Here is a 14,864-nt window from a genome sequence, read left to right as displayed (position 1 = left end):
ACTAACATGCTAAGCTAATGTTTATTTAAGGGAGATCTACTGAGATATACTGTTTTCAGATTCATACTTGCATTGTGTGATTCTATAGAGGAATGTTTACGTGTTTTAATATTCAGAAAAACTTAACTTTTCTCATACTGCCTATGGCTGCTGCACCTGTGTTCACCCTTAGTCTGAGTTGATCTATTGGAGCACCTGTCTCTTTAAGACCCTCTCCCGATAAAGTCCAGTCCGCATGTCTGCTAGTCTCTGGAATTTCCACTGATGTTGCTCTACAAACCTGGGACTAACTGCAATGGAGCTGTACTTTGTACCATTAAAAAATCCCCAATAAAGGCTTCTAAACCGGATTTGTTTTCAGCAGTAACTTGACCTGATATTGGGAAGAAATTAACACCATTAGCAGCCAAGATTACAAGTTTCCCTGGTGTTGGCATGTAGCTAGTCCTATGTAAACACAGAAGTTGCCTAAAATAACTGCAACAGCCTGCCTGGACCAATCATAGAAACCCAGCCCGGTGTTAGGTGACACTGAGCCGAGTATGGAAAAAGAATTGAAAGCGGAGCGTTCAGAACATTGGAAAATCTGAGGTTTTTTCTCCCAAGGATACGTGTGCTCCACAAGAACAGCACACTGCCTCTCATTTACACTAGTATGATGTTTGACTGTTTGAAGTGCAGAGAATTTACAGAAGAAGAATGGTATAAAATAGCATATTTAGTCACCTGCCCCATACCTTCAAGAGAGCATGGAGTGGAGCCCAGGTTAGCACAGTGCCGTTTATCCTTGAGAGCCCAGAGCCCACTCTGTTTCTCTGTCTGTTTGAATTCTGTATTATCTTGGCAGGGAGAGAGACAGAGAGCAAACATTCTCCAGGGTGATCGGCCATTCAATCTTTTTGACACGAGGACTCATTGAACTTAGTGTGGAGGTTATTCCATTAATACATTGCATTGTGCATAAGATAATTTGCTGCAGCATGGTCTTGACAAATAAACACTTTGATGTGCAGCATGCACACCATGACAGCCTTGCCTCTGACTTTAGTTACGCTGCTCAAGTTCAGCTTTGCAATGATGCTGACATGTCTGACATTCATGTCTTTCCATAAGATGTCTTTATATTTGCCACAAACAGTCAAAGGTTAAAGTTCAGAGATGAAGTGACTTGGGGTTATTTTTTACACCTTCCATAATATGTGATGGACTGGATGAACTGTAGCTTTTATTAAGATTAAGATTAATGGATCCTTTATTAGTCCCACAAGGGGAAATTACAATTTCTACAGTCATGTACAGTATTTTTCCATATATTTTAAGTTTTCTGCATTTACTACTCAATTTATTTTATTTTTTCCTCAATATTTCCTTTTTTTCTTATTTATGCATATCAATTTTATACTTCCAGTAGAACTCAGACGTCTGGCTCTGAATTCTTCCTTTTTGATCATATTTTCTTTCTTAATATTTCTTTTTCCATCTTTATCACATTGTGCTAAGAGGGCACTATCAGACAACATTACTATGTTATGAACGAAGCTCGTTTGGATCTCAATGTTCAAACCCACAGACGACAAAGTGAGTCCCAGCGTCACTGTCAGTGGTATCCCTCCAGGCTGTACATTGCTTTCTCTTTACAGATTAAAGTCTGACTCTTCCTGGTCCATAGCTGTGGAAGAGAATGGTTCGTTTTCACAGACACTGATTTTGGCTGCCTTGGGCCATGAGAACAACATATGCAATTTCTGAAAAGCTGAGTGCTAGTTTCATTACATAATTGATGTCCTGTGCAGTGAGTTGGAATGTTTCAACAGACTTGTAAAAAAATACTAAAATGGTAAAGTATAAGATTTATTCTTTACGTTTGTCTAAAGACCTCAAATCATTGTTCTGTTTCAATTTCCTAAAATGAAATATATGTGGGACTGGCCCACAAGCTAAAATGAATTAAATATGTTATTGTGTACAGTAAATAAATTTAAATTTAGGCATATGCCTACTTCAAGAAACCCACATTTCAAACTCTATACCAAACAATCCTCTATTAAATCACCAGAATTCAGTCAACTCCCACCCCCTTCTTTCTTAGATTCTTCACATCGCTGTATAATTTCACATTTAATGATAAAATAATCATCAGGGGGGATTTTAACATAGTTCTCATTGGTGTCACACATTGGTTTGTGGGCAACCATTTCATAGCTTTGACTTTCGTACTTTGGCAGTTGCCATTTTGGTTTTTGGCCATCTCCGTCTTGTTTTTTGGAGCCGGAATTGACCATATTTGGACAAAAGGGTGGATCTAAGTTATCCAATATGGTGGCTTGCGCTAGCTAGCTAGCTTGGCTACGAAGGTGCAAAAAACAAACTCCTTTGAATGTAAACAAAATGTTACAATTAACTTCAATGAACTGAAAACCCCCTGTGAAAAGGTTAATGTTCAAAGACTAAAACATAGATAACACCATAGCGACAACAACGTTTTGACGACTATAAATCAGCAATTTTTACAGACATAAGTCAAGTGAGATGTAAGGTTTTCAAAGACATCTATACAATCAGACCTCTGTTTGCAACCAGTGAAGTCCCCCCTGCTGGCCATTAGAAAGAATGCAGGTTAGCATTGACTTCATTGGCGTCGCTGGTTCACGCCTTCAAGCACAGATCAAGCCATATATTCGTGCCATTTCTACCACCATCAAACAAAAACTTGGATATACTTTTTGCTACAGACTAATTTGACAACTATATCAGGAAGCTTGTCCAGTCTTGTTTTTAACATCTAAAAAATATCTCCAAGATTCAATCAGTTTTGTTTTTCAAGTTTTACAACATTTGTTTTTACACAACAGGACCACTGCAATGGTCTATTAAAAGCTGTTACATGAGAAAACACTCAACTGGCTCCAAGTAGGGCAAAATTCAGCTGCTACACTTTGAACTAAAACCAGTGATGGCAAACATATTGGCATCCCTACACATTTTAACATTGGTTTTGCATAACTTTGGATTAACAAAGCCTGGGAAAATAAGAGTAGTTGACAGATAAACAGTGACAGTGGTGATCATAGTATGTTGATGATTACAATAATGTTGTCGGTAAAATAGATTAAAATGACAAGTGACGACCAAAACAACTACCAAAAGATGATGGTGATGATGCCCCTGACGGTAGAAGTGGAGATCAGTGCCAGATGGCTTAAAAACACACAGTAAGCTCTTGTTGTGCAGCTCTGCTGAACAGGATTCAGGAAGGTAGAGAGGGATTGGCAGTGGAGCGGGAGGAGAATGCAGGTTTGCTTTGTTTTGAGGTAAATTCCCTGGACTGTTCCCTCACTGCCAATAGCTCTGGCAGCCTGAGTAATTAGTGTAAACTCACGTTGTGTGGATGTGTATCTGTTGTAGCGTGTGTTAGTATTCGGATGGGTGTGAAGGCAACATTTGTGTGCGGTTAGTTTTTTATTTATTTATTTAAAACATTTTTTTTTTACCTTGCATGCACGGTTCATTTGAATGTGAAAAAACAAACAAATTACAACCAAGACAAAGGTTTGATTTGGTCTGGCAGTGATTTTACATTTGAAACCCAAGGACACATTAAATCTGCTGCTTCAACGCTGCGTGCATGAGGAGAAGCAGCAGAGGAGAGAGGTATTAGAGAAAGACTATACTCAGAAAATATTTTACGTTGACTAGATGTTGATTTGAATGTAGTGACTTTGTAGACTGCGGCACATTTCATCTTTACCTGGGATCTCGGAAGTTATTTTTATTGAAAGGCATACTGCCAAAAATGATCTCTAAAACTTGGTGTTGTTACAACTACATGCAAAAAAGTATGAAGGCAAGTGTAAATTAGGCGCTAAAATAAGATATTGTTTATGTACATAGTATATGCAAATCACGTTTTTATAGGCTACTACAGGTCCCAGAATTCTGCACTCGGGAAGCAGTTACTTTGTCAGAAATACAACAAAAGAGCAAATGGTGTATCTGTTTACAGCGTAGGCAAACAAACTTGCATTGTTTTAAATAAAGAAGAAAGACAATTAGTGGCTCATCTACTAGATCACTGGGCCTGCCCATTCCTGTTTTATAACTTCATGCAATATATTAAACTCATCTGATGAAGTCAGAAAATGTAGGAAATAACCATGTCATAATTTGTAGACAACCCATGTTTCACCATTTCAAAGCTTTTAATGTGAAGCAGCAGCAGTCAGATTTGTTGTGTTAGCATTAACAGTAAGTTAATACAATCAATTTTGATTGTCTCATAAAAACTGTACGAGGTGATTTCAGTAAATTGTAACGTACCATCAAGGTTGGCAGTTTAAATCCATGGTGGGAATTAAAAGGGTGACGCTGCAAACATGTAGAACATATCAAAGTTTCAAAAACGGGGCTTTGTTTCATTCAAATCTTAATCTAGAATCATAGTGATGGAATAAGCACGTAGCCAGCTGTCAATTGTGCCCTGTGGAGAAGATGGAGAAAGAGGCGCTAATATAGCAGCATTTCACAGACAGGACAGGAATAGGAAAAACAGGCTCGGAATTTGTTTGACATTGTTGAGACATTTAGGTGTCAACTTCAAAAAACAAAGCAGAAAGCAGCTGACTATGAACGTCGCTTCCACTTTTGCTTTGCTGCTAAATATAAATGTGTTGCCAAAGTTAGTCCATTCCGCTGTAAAATCCTCAATTTAACATCAAATGTTTGTTGGGAAGTAGAGAGCCAAGGGAAACAGAGACGAGGGAAATGCTATAAAGAGAGAAGGAGGAGTTGAAGGACTCTTTCCGAGGACAGGACAATCAAACAGACAATAAAAGGAGACGAGAAAGGAAGGCAAACAGAGAAGCAATTTCTGTTGTTTTTGTTTTTTACAGAAGTCATCCTTTATTGCCACGTAAGAAAGTCGTATATAGAACAATGGTGATATACTGTCAACAAAAGAAGAACAAAAATATCCCTGTCATCCCTCTCCAAAGTAAGGAAAACAGACAAATTCATAAAAACACTGGGGTAATATATTTCTGGGACAAAACGTCTGCTATATCTCTTTTTCTAACAATATTTGAATAGTACCAAAATACAGCTTTTTCATAACTTAATGTCACAAATTATAAAGTCAGTAAACAGTAAAAGGACAATGGGGCATCACGGTGCATATTATAAGCTACTGTGCAAACAATAGAGGGAGATGGGCTCTACCATAGAAAATATACTTTACTAGTCACGCATAAATGCAGTGTTGGGGCCATATGTATCCATATACACATATGCCTAAATACCACAAACCGATCTGGACATCAAAAATAGAAAATTGGATCTCATATGAGTTTGCATGTAATGCATGATTAACACTGAAATGAGTTAATCAATGAGTTATTCTATAAAAGGATATGCTCACTAATGGATGGTAGTTAAATCCCAAATAGCTTATTGATTCTTCAAAGGTAGTGGAAAAAAATCCCTTGGCTCTGGACCATGGTAGCAGAGGTCAATAACCAGAGTATTTTTTCACAGCCGTTGTAATTGATACCCAGACGTTAATTCTAACAGCAAGTATATTTAATACAGGTTCATGATTTAAAAAAACAAAAATCATATATGTAAAGCACACCTCTTTAAAAACAGATGTTGAGCATAACTGGACGACAAACACTTGATCTCGTCTGTCTCTGTGTGCAGAAGCTCCAGATTGGTGAAAACATTGCGCATAAAGACTGACGCTATACAAAGTCGTAAACATAGCGGATGAGAACCCCTTTGATAATACTGATATATATTGATTTTTTTTTGTCATACACATACTGCTCCTCATCAACGCTATCAAGTCCAGCAAACAGCGACGACAAAGGATAGAAAAGAGTGGAGGAAAACCTGTTAATAATGTAACTTGTGTTTAAGCCCTTTAGTGTCATCCCAAATGTACTGTACATTTCCCACTTTCTGATCCTAAGAAAGCTACTCTTTCTTTTCTTTAACAAAGAAAGTATTCTAACGAGTATTATGCTTTTTATCTGCTTCAATTAAGGGGAAAAAAAACTTAAGTACCTCCCCACCTAGAAAGAAATATTTACAGACCGCTGCATTGTCCTGATTCAGACTGACATCAAGAACAATCCATGCTTCACATATTCAGCTTAAATGTGATACACAGTGTGAAGAAATACTCAACCCAACAGGAGCTGAAAACTGGCATGTTCCAATGCATGTTAGTGATGACCAATCTGTCTGGAGGAACCAGTGATTGATTCGAAAATCTGCATTAATGACCAAAACAAGTCTGAGAGTCTGTAACAATTGTAACGTGTGCGTGTGTGTGTGTGTGTGTGTGTGTGTGCGCCTGTGTGTGCGTGAGCCAACTGTCATCTCTGATTCACAGCTTACCAAATGGAGCTATTAGCTCTCACGTGCCGTGCACGCCAACATTTTGCGATATCAATAATTCAAAGCTTCCTCCCTATCAAGTCTTGACATTAGGTCCCTTTTCTGTCTTTGTGTGCCACTGAGGACTGAGCCTCCACCGCAGCACCAAAGCTCTTCCCCCACATTTCTCTGGGTTTCAGTGATTAAAGACCAAAGTGAGAGCTCGTAAAGCCCCCCTGGCCACTGGTCCCAGTGAAGCTCCTTTTTCTGTGTCTTATTGAATATTCCTTGTAGATATTCCACTGTGTGGTTTTCTCCCGGCAGCTGGCTGCTCTGCTGAACAAGAGAGGCTTGATTTCAGCACAACTTATCTAATGGGGTTGCTTTTTTTTGGATTAATAAGCCTTGCTCTCTCTGCTGAAGCAAGAGAGAAGAATTTGGACCGCAATCCCAATTTTCATATCCCATTCATATCTCACCTGCCACTTTCTGCCTCTCAACAAAGCTTATGTGGGAGTGGGTAAAATGAAGTGTGTCAAAGGACACATACAGTATGTCTGTCCACAGTATAACAGTGGGGGTCAGCGCGGTAACAGTGTAGCAGTGTGGACCATGCCAAAGAAAAGGTAGAAAATGCAGAAAGATATATGGTAAAAAAAAAAAAAAAATCATGTACAGTGTGTTACCAAGGTAGCTGCTTTGTGCGATCTTTCAATGCAAATCAAGGGCACAAAATACCCAAGGTGGAACACAGCACACACTGCAATGTGTCATTACTTTGGAATGCAAAATGTCCTCACCAGACATCAGACTTTTTAATAAAGCCACTAAATAAATAGGTTTAACTTGCCTGAATAATAACTAAATGGTTGTAAACTCAGTCAAAATATTGCATTCATAAAGAAAAATACAATAATATAGTAGGTAGTAACCGCGGGTCACAAGGCCAAAGCACATCAAGCAGAAATGTTAACACCACATAACATCAGCCTTCATGCATCGCTGGCCTGATTCTTGCTCCTGCTTCTGTTGCTGATCAATGTGCCGGTGAACCGCTGCACCCTCTAACTTGGGTCTGATTCCTATAATTAGGCCAATTGCACATCGACTGTTCATTTGACTTCCATTCAGACAGGAAGAAAAATAATAATACAGAAAAACCTTGAAGCTGCGGCAGGCAGTTCACCCAGAGAACTTTCATTGACCTGAAGGGTTTGGAGCAATGGGTTCACACTGAGTGGTCCTCCCTAATTTTAGAACCCATTTGGCAGTGTCACGGTAGGTAGTAAGACACTAAGAGGTGAAGGTGATCACTAACACTATCATGCAAGATGTCTGTTACTACAGAGTAGCCAGCTGAGTAGGGGAGGTTTTGATTGAATAGTTTGACTAAAGGTTTGGTCACACAAAATATTGGGTTCAAGATGTTGTGGTGTCTCTTTGCAGGGGCTAGTTGGCAAACTACCATAGCTAGCCATCCAGGAGCATGCTAGCGCTAGGCTATCCAAAAGCTATCCAACAGCTTCTTTCCCCTTGGCGTTTTGTTCATATAATTTCAAGTCTTCATCACGTAATAATGACTTGATTTGTACCAGTGACACCTGTCTCAAACTGTTTGCAGACAGTGTTTATATTCAGGCAGAGGAGGTTAAATCAAATGGATGAACGGGGCGAGACAGCTGATAGCTTTCTCCATTTTCACTGGCATCTCGTGGGGAGCCATATAAATGGCTCGCCCCTTTTGAGGACATTTTGCACGTCACGTCCGTGCATGTTAAGCTTTTCTCGGGTCAAGAACTGCCCCAATCTCACTCCAAACTCGTCAGTTTAAAACCCATGGTTAACATTATGACTTTGTTAGATTTAGCAGAAAAATATGTACATGGTTTAAAATGAGTATGTTTGTTCAGTAAATTAAATACGTAAGCAGTTAAAGTAAAAACAGTCAACTTTGACTTTTTGTTTTACACGGGACATGAACAGCTGTCTCCTGGGGCTGTGTTTTTTTGTCCCATCCGTCTACACCAACCTTCTCCCTATTTAACGGTCATTGTCCTACGTCACAAAATAAGTCAGTAGAGACTTAGATGTGAAATGACATGCAGAGAGCCAATATTGCGTTGTAATAGCACGTGAATTGACATAAGAACTTTTTTGGGTGAAACCAGGCTGCCATTATGGACTCTCCAACTTTGAGGGCTTTTTATTGGTCAACAGTATAAATTCCCATTTCAAAGTTTGCCAAAGTTGAACTCAAGCCACTGAATACTACTTATCATCCCAGCATCTTGAGCCAGCACAAAGACTACATTGTATCACCAAATTGGGTTGTCAAAATGTAGAAAAACAAGAATGTCAAACGATTAATGATAAAAACTCACTGTTCCAGAGCTCCTACTGGCTCTGTTACTGAGCTGGCTGTTTTGAGTCTGCAGACTACCGCTGTCCTTTAGTCTCATTAATGGCATTTTTTTGTCTGACTGACTTGTCTGATGGAAAACGTCAGGCATGACTGCCTCCTGAACCCAGTCATCTGTAGGGCCTGACCCTATCAACAGCGACCTAGACAGTGTAACCACTTCCCTGCTTTCTATCAGGTTTATTTTGGCTGTAACCATGAGGGATGAGGGAATTTTTGTTGTTGGTATGTTTGCTATCTTCTGTTTCCACTGCCCTGCCTGCTTACCAATTATTCCAGTGGCTGCTTTTGAGGAGCTGAATGGGCTTTAAGGGTGGAGCAGAACGTTGTGGCGAGGAGGGTTCATATATCCACATTTCCGCCTTGCTGGATTAACCCAATTGGGTCTGATAATGCACATCCCGAGCAAACATTGACCTGCTTCTCAACTCTGTCGCAAACAAAACCACCAGCTGTCAAGAAAAGGAAGAAATAAATACAAGGTGGAAGAAAAAACAATTTGAAAAGAATTCTCATCAGAAGCAAACCGGTTTATGGGATTGTTAACTCCATTTATAATTGATCCATTTGTTTGGCTTGTTTGTTTAAGTTTGGACCATTTAAGAGACACTATTCATATGGCGAAGTTGGACACACACACACACGCGCGCACACATACAAAACCAGACATAGAAAAAAGTTGTTAAGAGTGAAATGTGTGCAGTGTTCAAGAGGATACACTGTGGTACAAAATTGCAAAATGAATCACATTTTTTGGCACACATAATCAATCACTTATATTTCCTGCTGGAACAATGCACACCAATCATGCCTTTCAAGGTGGGGGTGGGGGATGAACTATTATTATTCACTGTCTCATCATAACTATACTGCACTATCACAAAAAAAAAGTTCCTCACAGCCCCGTTTATGTTGTACAGATATTTTCTCCGTTGAGACCATGGAGGGAGCAAAGAAGACAAAAAAAGGGGTGAAAAGAAGTGAAGAAGAAAAGAGAGATTAAGAGACAAAAGGCTTTATATATATATATATATATATATATATATATATGTGTGTGTATATATATATATATATATATAAAGCATAATATCAGTTATCGCTACAAAGGGCCAATGTCTGGAGTTTCAGAGTCTTTCATGTACAACAGGCGCAGTAACAGTACCGACTCATTTGTCTCCCTGCAGTGATGAAGCCTGCCGCTCTGCACTGTGGGAGCAGAGGGAAAGCAGAGTCCACCCTGTAATGTATTCTGTGTTTGTTTGTGTGTGTGTTAGGTGTGAGTGTATAGGTGACATATTTGTAATGCTCGGATGACTTCTAAAATCCTGTTCCCTGCTTTCAGTTTGGTCTTAGGTTTCCAGTCTTATGACCCTTGAGACAGCAGGGGCTTCCGCAGAATGAAGGCAAAAAACAGCCCCTCCTGCACAGTCCCTTATCTACACGCTCAACTGGCTTAGCAGCTTCTCCCCCCCCCCCCCCCTTTTGCACCTCTAGATGCTTGCTCTTGGGAATTAATAGAGTTGTTGTGACTTTATAAATTATAGTGTGGTGTAAACTACTATCTGTAAAGTGTCTCGAGATAACTTGATACTATAAATAAATTTGAATTGAATGGATCTACATGCAGTCTGGATACATAGTGTGCCCAAACTGAGTGTACCTCTAAAAAAATGTGTCACACAAAAATACAGTGTCTTTTTTTTTTTTTCTCGACAGTGTCATGTACATCTCTCTTATACGTACACATCTTTTTATTTTTATGTCGCTAAGCATTGTCTCATTACAGTCTGATTGCTCAAAAATGCATCTTTATGTAAAGAGGGCCTTAGAGGTGGAAGTAGCACTTAAGATAACAAGGTCAAGATGATATCTGTGGCTGCAGCTGCTTATAAATCTCACGTCATCACAACACAAACAAATAGGCTCGGAGAAGCCCATAGAAGATTTGGCCGAATTATTTCACAGATTTATTTTCATGAGAAATGTAACCTAGATAGTTGCCCCCACCCACCCCCTCTAATGGTTGTGATGGGTCTTTTTTCCAGCTAGAGGTTGAGTACAGTGAGTGATCTAATCAAGCCAAGTTATAGTGGCAGTGTCTATAAATGTGGTGTTTTACCTCTTGTTACAGTCACTGTTAACAATAGTTGCTTGTTTTGTCTAAAACTAGAAAAATAGAACATCCTATGCAAAATCTGTGCAGAAATACAATGTTGAAAAGCCAAAGCTTACCTTTGGTCCACGAAATGTTATGCATGTAGTTGCTCAATTGACCTGCTGTGTTGTCTCTGATTGCTTTAACTTATGCATATGTAGAACACATTTTTTATTTAGCAGGTCATTTTGCCCACTTCCAGTGAGATGAAGGCCAAGCCTGTCCACAGCTACATTAAAACTGCTTTGTTTTTGCAAATTGTATTTGTTCTTTTAGTGACTGTGTCTAAAAGAGAAATAGTCTGGCAAATTTACCACAAAGTCTCGCTTTAAAAAAGGCTGGGAATTTCATAAATCAGATGCTTGTGTGCAGATTTTGAATTGTTCTATTTGACAGAACCGGCCTGGCCGGATTCCCCCCGTTCCAGTGTTTGTGCTAAGCTAAGCTAAGCGACTACTCGCTTTAGCTTCATATTAAAAATGCAGACAAAAGTGGTAACAATCTTCTCATCTCACTCTTAGCAACAAAGCAAATTCACACATTTCCTGAAACTATTCCTTTAATTGTACAATTGTACTGTTTTTAATTGTTTTCTAATTCAAAAGTATGTTTCCCAAACTTTAGCTGTCATTTCTATCCCAGAAAAAGTTTAATCCGAGAGTTTTAAACCATTGTGGTAGTCTAAATTCGTTGATCAAAAATTTTATTTTTGGGGAAGCATTAAACTGAGTTTAAAAAAAAATGCAGATGGACTAATTAAAAAAAAATAAAGATAGATGTACAAATTAAACATAATATCAGCCTTTTGTAACTGAATTCTAAAATGATTGGTACTTTTAAAATAACATATTGGTCAAACCATGGTGTGCGGGAATTGCTGCAGGATACTTTTCTGCGTGTTTGTGTAATATGTGTCTGCATGAATGTGTTTGTGTGTGCATGTATGTATGAGAATAATGTCCGTGGAGCGTCTGCTAGCTCCAGCATCATCCAGATGCTGCCTCCCTGCCTATTTATCCCTCCTCTGGGCCAGCTGTCAGCACACAGACGAGATCAGAACAGAACAATGCCAGTGTGACAGCCTCCATTCTCTGTGCTGGAGCCTTGCGGAAAAGGGACGACCTTCAGCTGCAGATCTTATGAAGGCTCTTCTGAATAGCCACAATACAATGCTCTGCACGTCTTCAGTCCAAAGCCCAGCGCCTGCATCATGTGTGTCTGTTTCAAAGCCCTCGGGAGATTTTGGGGGGTGTGAATCATAAGGGAATGTTATTTCTTCCAAATCTTTCAACGCTTTGTTGGGCAGATGAGCAGAATTCTTGTTGCGAGGTTTGTGGGTAAACTTGCTGTGTTTCTTCTTTCCCATGATGCTTTAGTGCCTTACACTTAATTCCTTATATTGCTTCTCAGGTTTGGTTCATTAAGCCATTCCATTTGAAATAACAGTTTCCCACTTTATTGTCTGTGTGTTGTTGCACTGTAATGCTCAGATATTGTCAACATCACCGAGTAGATGTTAGCTGTGAGACAACACTCTAAAATCACCACCAAGTGTACGTATGCGCATCCCTGGTCAGTAGGCTCTTTGAAGTCATGGTTACAGATGCTACCAACTTGGACGCCATCCATGCTTTGATTGGTAAACTCTGTTTGTGAAACGAGGACCACTCAGACACGGTGTCACTGTCCCACCACATTATACCAGCGAGCCACACAAACACACACATAGATCTGCACTTTTGACCAACGCAGGAGTTGGTGTCTCCACTCAGGGATTACTCGTGCAACCACACCACATGCATCCTTTGCCCCTCCTTTTCTCCCTTTCTTCCTCTCTCACACAGTCACCTCTGTCTTGCTGTTGGTCACAAAGTAGGGCTGTGTGGGGAGGAAGTGTTGGCTGTGGCTGTGGACTCTGGTGCTGTGAAGCTGGTTGGGCTCCAGCACAGTACACTGAGGCTTCTTGTGCCCGTAGGTCTTCCTCCGGCCCACCGTCTCAGTCCCATCCCAGGCCTTCAGCCCCAGTCCCATCGTATGCCCAGCCGCGATTGTGTTGGAGCTGTAGGCCATTGGGCGGCCCATTGTGGCCGAGCTGGAGCCAATGGGGGTCTCTGCGGCCCTGGATATACCCAGGGACGTGCGACCTGGCATGGTCCCTGCCATGTGTGCCAGGGAGGTAGCCCCAAGGCCTGGCGGCTTGCTACTGTGGCTGTGACCATGACTGTGTGTGTGAGAGCTGTGAGAGCTGTGGCCCATGTGACCATGGCTGCCTTTAGGTTTCTGGCCATTCAGCTTGAGTGCCCCTCCTCCGACACCGGCTATGTGCCGTTCTGTCGGGAGGGTTGAAACGGAAGAGATGCTGGGCAACTCGGTGATATAGGTGGCCACCGGCTCAGGAGTCAGTGGACCCAGAGAGGTCATAGGAGTCATGTTGGTAATCTGGTTGAGGGAAGTCATGGGTGTCATCGAAGTCATGGGCATCATCGACGTCATTGGGTTCATGGAACTCATCTGGCTCATGTTATGGTTCATGGAACTCATCTGGCTCATGTTAGGGTTCATGGAACTCATCTGGCTCATGTTAGGGTTCATGGAATTTGACACCATTTGGTTGGAAGCCATGGGGTTGGTAGTCATCGGAGGAGTCATGGACGACATGTTGCCCATTGAGGATCGGGAGTTGCCCATGGGCTGGAGAGGCAGTCCGCCCTTCGTCGGCAGCTCCACCATCAGCCGGCGCTTGTTGTAGACTTCACCGTTGTACTTGGCAGCTAACAGAAGAGGGAAAGACAGGGATGGGAAGTTAATGAAAATGTTAAGTGGACATGAAAGAGCAGCTGAAATCTTGGGATAAATGTTGAACATTGCATTCCTTCAATTTGACAGTCAAGTGTGAAAATAAATCAATATCCTCGGCTTGTCTGTTTTGCTGCTGTGGAACAGAAAGAAAATAAAACTGTTCTATAGAGTGACTCATAAAACAAGACTTTCAGCAGTTTGTAGATGAGCTGCAAACCAAGACATGCACATGTGAGCTGACAACACACTGGCAGTTTGGATAGAAAACATCCCATCCCTTTTTACTCCCACTATCTGAAAACGTTGCATAACAAACCCCATACACTTTAACAATGTTAGTCAGCCTACCCTTATCTACTGTAACTGACCAAGCACGGTGTCAGGGCTACTACGCCTGCATAAAGAGGCCCGTTGTGCCACCGGGGGAGGGAAATCAAAATGCAAGCCAATGTCTTCTCCACCTCGCCTCATCCTCCCTTATGAAGCCAAAAAAACATCTTATTTCTGTGTGATCTGAAGAAGTACACTATGATAAAAAGAGCAAAGCGTGTTTTTTCTTCCCCTTTTGACATACAAAGAAAATCTTTCCGAAACGATCTTGCTGAGTGCCTTTTATTGGGAGGAAAACGAAGGGTAGTGCAGTTCCAAGTCTAGAATACTTTCGGAGACAAAGTTATACTTCAGATTTTTGTGTACACAGCATTGGATATTTTTTTGTTTCTGACTAGTTGCAATTAAAAAACAATTAAAACATACACTATAATGGTTTGATACGGGCCGCTCAAATTAAGGGCAGTGCTATTTTTGTGTGACTGTGTAATAGGTTTTGTATGGTGTATGGCTTCACTTTCCATATATCCAGTAGTGTAGGTTTATTGGCTCATGGGTGCCCTTTGGCAATAGGTAAATGTTTGCGAGCAGCAGCTATTTTTGCCAGTTAGACTTCACATGAAAATATAGCTTATTTAATTTGTCTTTGTGACTTATTCAAATGTTACAACAAAGTGTGTAACAAGTTCATATAGTGCATTTACAGGGCTAAATCAATCATATAACACAAAGAAGTACATTCATTGAACAAGCTAGCTAGCCACTAGCTACTGTAGCTAAAACAAC

General features: G+C 40.6%; 1 protein-coding gene across 3 annotated transcripts in view; it reads right to left on the bottom strand.

The window, feature by feature from the left end:
* Nucleotides 1-11,688: 11,688 nt before the first annotated feature.
* shisa9a (shisa family member 9a) overlaps nucleotides 11,689-14,864 on the bottom strand; it is a 51,454-nt gene continuing 48,278 nt past the window's right edge. For 2 of the 3 annotated variants that reach the window (XM_034860587.1, XM_034860588.1), the window contains exon 4: nucleotides 11,689-13,720. In XM_034860587.1, the coding sequence (XP_034716478.1) occupies nucleotides 12,786-13,720 (935 nt within the window). In that variant the 3' untranslated portion in view covers nucleotides 11,689-12,785. The remainder of the gene's footprint in view (nucleotides 13,721-14,864) is intronic. The other variant, XM_034860589.1, reaches the window with a different exon arrangement.

Source organism: Etheostoma cragini, chromosome 21 (assembly GCF_013103735.1).
Source record: "Etheostoma cragini isolate CJK2018 chromosome 21, CSU_Ecrag_1.0, whole genome shotgun sequence".
NCBI lineage: Eukaryota > Metazoa > Chordata > Actinopteri > Perciformes > Percidae > Etheostoma > Etheostoma cragini.
This window is presented reverse-complemented; position numbering and strand designations above follow the sequence as displayed.